Source organism: Teleopsis dalmanni, chromosome 2, assembly GCF_002237135.1.
Source record: "Teleopsis dalmanni isolate 2A chromosome 2, ASM223713v2, whole genome shotgun sequence".
In the NCBI taxonomy this organism is placed as follows: Eukaryota; Metazoa; Arthropoda; class Insecta; order Diptera; family Diopsidae; genus Teleopsis; species Teleopsis dalmanni.
Genome location: NC_051847.1, coordinates 69,470,182 through 69,479,171, shown reverse-complemented (window position 1 = coordinate 69,479,171; position 8,990 = coordinate 69,470,182). Strand labels below are relative to the sequence as shown.

The 8,990-nt window shown below is 28.4% G+C and overlaps 2 protein-coding genes across 2 annotated transcripts in view; one reads left to right on the top strand and one right to left on the bottom strand.

Annotated features, from left to right (window-relative positions):
• LOC119674791 (transient receptor potential cation channel trpm-like) overlaps positions 1 to 361 on the bottom strand; it is a 29,904-nt gene extending 29,543 nt beyond the window's left edge. Inside the window, exon 1 of the mRNA XM_038085946.1 lies at positions 353 to 361. Within this exon, the coding sequence (XP_037941874.1) occupies positions 353 to 361 (9 nt within the window). The remainder of the gene's footprint in view (positions 1 to 352) is intronic.
• A 210-nt stretch (positions 362 to 571) lies between these two features.
• Positions 572 to 7,916, top strand: LOC119674790 (transient receptor potential cation channel trpm-like). Its single transcript, XM_038085944.1, has 3 exons — positions 572 to 593; positions 901 to 1,058; positions 6,701 to 7,916. The coding sequence occupies exons 1-3, from the start codon at positions 572 to 574 to the stop codon at positions 7,814 to 7,816; spliced, it is 1,296 nt and encodes a 431-aa protein (XP_037941872.1). The 3' UTR covers positions 7,817 to 7,916.
• Positions 7,917 to 8,990: the final 1,074 nt, after the last annotated feature.

Below are 8,990 nucleotides of genomic sequence, written 5' to 3'. Positions count from 1 at the left end.
TTAATGTTTTATTAAGTATATTGTAATAAATATTTTGTTGTTAGTTATATTATTTACTTTTAAGGAAATCATGCTAATATTTCATATATATTTCAATCACTGCAGATACTAAGTATCAATGTCTGCAATTAATTTTTGATCAATGTAAAGGTCGAAGAGATTCTATTGCACAAAGTTTTCTTTGAATTGCTCTTAATAATCGTTTACAATATAAAAAACCAATCAATCAATTAAATTCCAATAAAAAAAAATTAGAATTTAATATGCATTTGATTTCATTTGATTTAATTTTGCATGCAACTTAGACCCTGAAAACTTGTTGAGTAAATATTTTTTCATTTCAATTGTTTACAATTGCCATTTTTTTCATAAGCTATCAATTAAGCTGTAATCCATAAACTAACAGATAAAATTGTATATAAATTTGAAAATATTTACAATAATGTAGATTCAAACTTACAAATTAAAATGTACATATGATTTTTTTTTTTTATTGCAAATTTTGTATTGTTACAATTTAAGAACATTAAACAATTCAGTTTGATGTAACCAAATCAGATTCATAAAACCAATGGGCTTAAATTTATTAAAGTGTAACAATGACAACTGAGGTATTATTTTTTCGTTACAAGAACGCCTTCCGCATCCCTGAGCGGGCATGAAAAATAGATGGGCTCATATTTCAATCACGTTTCAGTGTTGTTTTCACACAACAAACATCCAGGCAGAAACGTGAACTACACCGACAGATAAGCCATAGCTTTTGAATACGAGAACATAAACCCACGTCTTGACATATTGACTGACAACACTACATAATTTTTTTTTATTTTTGTCCTTTATTTGTTTATTTACTCATTTGAAAATTTATTGTATTTTTTTCTTTTATATAAATTGTAGCTTCATTGGATCGGCCTAAAACTGAAATGTCCAAAGCAGAGTTTGCTGCTATGTTGGAAAAACAACACCTTAAGGAATGCGAAGAAAATGATTACATGATGTTAGAAGGACTTTTTCAAGCGCGTGCTTCCATTGACAACACTAATGGCTCATTTGAGGTAAGTGCAAATTTATACTTATGTTTTGTAACTAATAAGAAAGTTGTTCCAAAATATTTGCTTATAATATATACACCCACAAACACAACATAATAAATAACTACTAATAAAATTACCAAAACTGTCCGTGAGCTTGTCATCTGATACTGAAACAGACATGAATCAGTATCTCATCAAATAAGTATCTTAAAACAAACATAATAGCAAAAAACATAACAAAATCATATACCAATAGAAAAAAAAAAAAAACAATGTCTAAAATTTTTGCCGTGATAGATCACACATAATATCTTTTCTACTGACATGTGAATATCTCAGTTACCGTTAATGAACCACAAAAAATGTGTCAAAATAGTTAATTAAGTATAAAAATTGCATGAAGTCAAAAGTCTTGCAGAAGATATGTCAGTGACATAATTAGTAATTTTAAAGGCAACCCGATATTGAGATAAGATACTTGCAAAGATTTATTTCTGCTTTGATAATTAACAATTAGAGTTTACTTAGTTAAAGAACAGCAGATATAACTTATATGATAATATTGAAAAGCTTTTTGGTATAAAAACAATTAAATATGGTAGAAATTGTAAAACAATTTTTGACGTTTAAATATTTGTATATTTTATATACTCATACGAATACATTAATTATTTCATCTGGAAAATTATTTTAATATTATAATAATAAAAAAAAAAATTTAAATATATTTTTTACATATTTCAAAAAAAAAATATGGTAAATAAATATGACTGTATGAATAAATTTTATTTTTTATATTATTAATAATTTAATTTTTGATTAAGTTTGAAAATTAAAAATTTACAATATATTATTTTTTTTATTCCTATTTTTGGCTAACTGTTTAACACTTCAAACAGGGACCGAAAATAGTAGTTATTTCATAATTTTTTATGAAAAAACGCAGCAACAAAAAGTTGTCTAAACTCATATTTAAATATATAGTTATCATTCTAACAACTTTTATCCTTAATATTATGCATGCTTTTTATATATATGAACATTTTAAAATAAAACTCAAAAAATAATAATTAAATTTGCTTTATATTATATTCCTCAAAAATAATTATTTTATGTGCCTTTTATTTATTTGCGCAGAAGTAACTTTTAAAATACTGCTTTTTATTTTAAAACGCACAAATAACTGTTACTTGTGCGTTATAAATATAAAAATCATGAATAACTGGCACTGGCTGCCGAATATATTTAAAACGAAAATACAAAATGCATTTTTCATACAGGGTAGTTGTTTTTGTAATTATAATATAAATATAATATAAAGCATTTATTATTTTTTGAGTTTTATTTTAAAATGCGAATGATAATAGTTAAAAGGTGATTTTTTTGTTTATGATGACTGTTACGGTCCCTGGTTTTGAATATTATCAAATATCTATAATCATTGAACCTTGCATATATTTATTGGTTTAATTGTTCATATAAATATAATATGACACTGCAAATACCACTGCAAATAAAATAAAGGATTTTAATCGTTATTGATAAAATATTTTAAAATAACCAATAAGTTTTCATTATACATAGCAAAAATATATTTTTTGTAAATATTATATATACTAATATACCAGTCATTTTTCATTTAGCAATTAGTTTCTTTGCTATAATGGGCCTTAAAACAAAATTTAATCATTTTAATTTCATAATTAATAAAAAAAAGTACCTTTTAAACTATAAAAAATACAATAACAAAGGTTGATTTCACAGTCGTTTCAAGTCTACCTCAAGCCATACTTAAATCATAAACTTTACCGATTTAAATTAGAATTAAGTCAGTTTTAAGACTTAACTTACTGAGTAAAATGGGCACTAAAAGTCTTTACTTCTTCAAATAAAGTATAGAATTCTTAATTTATTTACAAAAAGTTTCCAACAACTAACAAAAAATTAATAGAATATCTGACAGCTTACTTTTTTACTTATTTGACCCACCCATTTGACTTACAACTCCTTTTTGATTATCGAGTTGACTTAATGCTTTTTTGCGACTACTGTTGCCTTCTTCAGTTATCGGATTACTAAGACGACTTTTTTCTCCAACTGCCAGCTATCTGCCAGACTTTTTCTCCAAGCCAGCTATAATATTAATTTTTGTGAAACAAAAAGGAAATTAAAACTAGAAAGGAACCATATATAATAATTGTTATATAAATAAGTTTTTGGAAAATAAATATATAAAAAATACTTAATTTCAATTTCTGGTCAGTAATTACAAAGTGTCACATGCATCCATGAAACATATACCTTCTGCTCAAAAAGTACTCGGATTTTGTAAATAAAACACAAATTTAAATTTTATTCCATATTTATTTTATCTCCTTCAAAATATGCTCCTTCTGAAGCGATACACATATGCCAACGCTTAACCCAATCTTCCATACACTTTTCGTAGGCCCGTGAATGTATAGCTTTTAGTTCCTTCAGCGAATTCTCTTTTACCGATTCAATCGACTGAAAACGCTTACCACGAAGGGACAATTTGAGTTTCGGGGACAGGAAAAAGTCGCACGGATCCAGATCTGACGAATATGGTGTCTGAGCGATGACAATGGTGCCGTGCTTGGTCAAAAAATCGCGTACAACAAGAATTTTCCATAACAAAAATCACTAAATCCACTTGAGACAGTTTCATATTAACAGCTGCTGTAAACAAACTAATTGACAGATGGCGTTCAAATTTGTACTATATGTCAAGAAAGGGTGTACCAACATACCAAAAAAAAATTTGATAAAAGTCTTTTACTTAAAGAGTAGTTAACAAACAACAAAATCCGGGTACTTTTTGAGCAGAAGGTATATTAAAATAGGCCAGTTGGTTTAAGTATATCCCATTCCAGCGCCCTTTCACTTATTAGGTTAATAATTATCATTAATTTTTCGATTTAATAAGCACATTATCTCAAATCGAGTTTTATTGAAAAATATAAATCAACAATAATGAGTTCAAATAGAAATTACTCATTAGCACCAGTACTACTTCTGTGGATAAATAGCAACCGCAAAACTTCACTAATTGCTTTCATTAACCTCAGGTAATTGAACAATAAAATTTTGGTCGCCGAGCTATCACCGCCGTTTGTGGTCACTGCGGTGTAATCATTTTATGTCAAGCCACCACATTTTCCGATGGATGAAAAAATATTTTGTTTGTTTTTGCAAACTGAATGCTATCATGAACGCCTGAAAATATTGGTTTAAAAAATGCCACTTAAATTCATTTCCATCTTCAAGCACTTGCAGGAAAAACAGTTTTTGGAAAAATAATAGTAGATATTTTCACAATAGTATTGAATAACAAAATAATATTCGGTAAAGTTTATTTTCATTTTTTGTTATTTTTTAATATTCGGAACGAATATTAACTATCAAAATTCGTTATTGTGATTTTGATCAAATTTACATACATTCACCGACGTCAATTCAAAGTCAATAACTGCATTCACGGTCCCATATTTTATACGAGTACGAGTAGTTGCAAAAAGAAAATATTTGAAAAGTTTCTACCTTTACGATTCTCTGATAAAAGTGCAATCAATTCTAATTTCATGATATTCAACGGAAGGAAGTCTTGAAATAATTTTCAATAAAAACAAACTGGGTTCACTAAAAGTTGAGATGCAATTTTTTAAATTGATTTAAGAAACTTACACTAGACTAAACATTTTCATAAGATTTATGTTTAATATAAAAAAGATACCTGAAAAACAGTTTATAGTCTGCAGTTAGTTGCATTTGGTGAAAAGTTGTTATGAATCGATTTAAACATTAAATTTTCTTGAAAAAGTTTATTGAAATCAGTGTCCAAATTTTATTGAATTTTACTGAATTTTTTATTATTAATTCTTTTTTTTTTTTGCGTCTCAGATATATCTTTCAAATTCAATACCCTATACACATTATTTATATTTTTTTTCCTTAGACAAATATTATTCATATAATACAGTTTATTTAATCTTGTTATAGTAGACTGTAATATATGAAAAAAATTGTCAATAAGCAGTTCGAAAACCATAGTTAAAACACAATACTCCCGATTGATTGATTTTTATATATTAACAGTTCCTCTATTTCTTCAAACCATTCAAATAATATAATTTGTCTAATGGTAAATCAAGTTTTTCAATTAGTTTTTTTTTTCAAATTGAACAAATCTTTTTACTATAGTCATTATTGTGTTTTTCAGGCGGAGATAATCGCTATTAGGAAAGCTATAACTTATCTAATAGTGGATAATGTGTTTTATAGATATATATTCATACTATCATATAGTAAAACTGCTTCAAAATCCTTAAATTCAGTCCAATTTCCATCCAGAACAGGTTTTGACTGCTACACATCTCTGAACGAAATGTCGACGCAGTTCAAAATTTCTCTAATCAACATTCCCGATTATAGAGTTATTTTCGGCAAATGCCAAGTGTATGAACTAGCCAGACGGGGTGTTTTAAAAAATCAGTCGGATCATCTTAATAATCTGCACATATCGCTGTCATCATTCACTCTGTTACTAATTTCTCTCTGTGCTGAACTTTTTTTATAAAAGATAGAAAAATTGAACGATAATTAGCTATTGGTACACAATTTGACAACGTTCTGTTAAAAATAAATTTAATACTCTTATTGAGATGCGCCGTAGAGATATCAGTCTTGTGATAGGTTTACTCACAGTTCATTGTAGATTAGAAAACCATACTAAATGATGAAATCTCCATTGTAATTATATCTGTCGCAGTTGTAGAGAGGACGATAAGAGTGCATTTCATCTGTTTTGTTCCTGCTCGGCACATGTGCTATGTTGTCTTACTAATCTAGGGTCCTCCTTTTTTGAGGATCTTGGTTAACTGCAAGACCCTCTATTAAAAAGTATTCAAAGCTTTGCTAAGATTATTTATTCAGGATTAGTTGATTAAATCCTAAAGAGAATACAAAACGAAAAGAAGGTACATTATACTCTTATCACTAGACAAAGCATTGCTTATAAAGCCGCCTGCATGAAGGTGACGCAAAAGAATATGCTAACCCGCTAAATTTTTCTCTTATTCATCCAATTAAAAATATTTCATCAATTTAATTTTTATAATAATCATTAAAATTCAAATGCTTACTAATAGTTAACTGCTAGTTACTTGAATCATTTGGATAACTAAACCAATAGAAAGTTCCAAAGACTATTGTCGATGAATATTTGGCGATAAAGCTATATCCGCAACCCAATAATTCACACTATAGAAATTTTATTGGATTTGAAAGTTTTTTCAATATTGTCCTGTTAAGTTTTTAAATAGATATCTTATTATAGGAAAAAAATATTTTTATTTTCTATGAGAATACTAATTTATATACATTATACAAACGTTTTTGCTATTAACACTCCATGATATTACATTTCTCTTCCTTCATTTTTATTTTGCATAATTGTAAATATTTTACTTATATATTTTTGGCATAATCTCCAAACCTATTTTTTATTTCAAAATCACATTGTTTATTTCGCCACCATTAAGATATTTTGTTAAAATCTTTCTTCATTTGTTCCTTCTCTTAGTATTGTAACTTAATTACATGTACATTTGTCTAATTATGACTTCTATTTTCTTGATTTTCAGACCGGTATATCCATTGACTACAGCCACCGTTATCCGTTGCGCCGCGAGACCGCTATTGAGCTATCACCCTCTAAGCCATCGGCAGAGGGTGATGTTATAGGTTGTTCAGGTAGTAGCGACACAAGCGGGGCAGGTAGCGCTGGATATACCTGTACGGCAGCCACAATAACTACGGGTCAAAGTGGTTTCGAAATACGAAACGAAAGACCCTGGCATCGAAACTCATCAATGGAACAACAACAATCATATCAATCACCAGTGGTACCAACACGTGCCACAAGTGAATTCCTTAATGCACCATACGAAAGCTCACATCGGCTATTTAAAAAATCAAGTGAAAGCTTACAAAAGAATTCAAGCACAGAAACTGATTATTCTGCACATCCATATCGTTTCATCAAACAAAGCTCAAATGATACAACAACATCGATGACTGGTTCCTATAATATCGATAATATATCGCTGGCACCTGAACTTTCTTTAGATGCCGGCGATTCACCATCACAAATGCAAAGTCAAACAACAGTACCAACTGTTGTGGAAACTATCGCTGTTAGTACAACGCGTGCAGCTGGTGGCACTAGCAGTAGTGGTTATGCTAGTGGTGTCGTTAGCACTTCAGGACGTTATCAACCGATACGTACATCATCCGTTGGTGCTGCTGATCTCAGACGCCGACGCGGTGAATGTACAAGTTCCTTAGATATCGGGACTTCGGCGATAATGTCACAAGTGCAGCCACCACCACCACGTGCACTGCAATTGAAGAAACAGTTTAGCTTGGATCAAGGTAAGCAGCAACAAACACCAACTGCTACACATGCAGATACAAGTAGTTCAAGTGCTGCTATAACAAAGCCTACACCAGCCAAACTAAGTTCCTCACTCAAACCACCACCACCGGCTGGTAAATTGGGTCTTAATGTGCTTAACGAAAGCAGTTCCAGCACAGAAGAATCAAAAGATGGTGACCTGACTGGTGCAGCTGGTGGTTTGTTGACTATACCACAGATAAGTACGCATAATGTACAAGATGAAATAGCCAAATTATCATTAAATATAAAGAGTAGCACTGAATCCGAGAAGGATCCACCGTACAATGAGACAATGTGCTAAACAGCATTGCCGTGGCAAACTTAGATGAAATACTAGAGCTCAATAGAATTTTTGTTTTTATAAATGTTTTGAAATGTAAATAAATGTTAATGCGTGTGTGTGTGTTTGTTGCTATATAAAATTTTTTTCGATTTTAATGCCATTTTTTTTAAAATTAGTGTGTAGTTTAAGCATAGTTTTTTTATATAATGTTTAGATACTTTTATAAATGAATTTTTTTAGTATTGCGATTAGAAAATTAAAAAAAAATATTCATTCATTAAAATCCATCGGCTTTTTTTTAATAATCTTTCATCGTAGTTTAGAACTCTTGATTGTTTAGCAAAGAATATAAAACATTTTATTATAAATATATATTGAAAAATATAGTATAATTTAAATATGCTTAAAATATATATATTTTTTTAAATTGAAGAAAAAATTAATATTTTATAATTAATTTAAAATATTCAAGCCACCGCAATACTTTCTCTGTTATCACGAAACAAATTAATGAAATTTGAATTGAATATGTCAAAAAAAAATAAATTATAATAGAGTAAAAACTCTCTTATTAAGCAAAAGTCCATTCAAAAAGAGTACCCGGACAAATAGAGTTAAGTTGTTTGAAATATTGAAAAAAAAAGTTGGTCTTAAAAAAATGTTCACCACATAGGAGAGTTTTAACTATAATCTTTTAATATAGAACTAACCTAGTTCTTTTTACTATTTGTTTAGATAAAAAATATAAAAATATTTTTTTTCTAATGGAAATTTAACATAACGACTTAATTTGAATTTGTTAATAGAACTTAATTAATTAATTAATTAATTTCGATACAGAATTTTTAAAATTTATTCAACTCTTTTATTTGATACAGATTTTTTGTCATATGTTATAAAAATTTTAATTATAAATTTTAGTATTTATTCATAAATTTATTTACTTAACAAAAAATATGTGATTAATGTGATTTTTTTGTTTATTTGATACTGTTATATATGTGAAATTTTAAATAATGCAATATTTAAATTATATTTGAAAAAGCAATCTATATTCATATATACCTAAAAAATAGCAGAGTTACTACTATTCTAAATATAATTATATAACTTTCCTTTGGAATTTGATGACAAACCCAGGATGACGGATGAGAATAAGACAATAATAACTTGTCATAAGAAAGATAAGCAT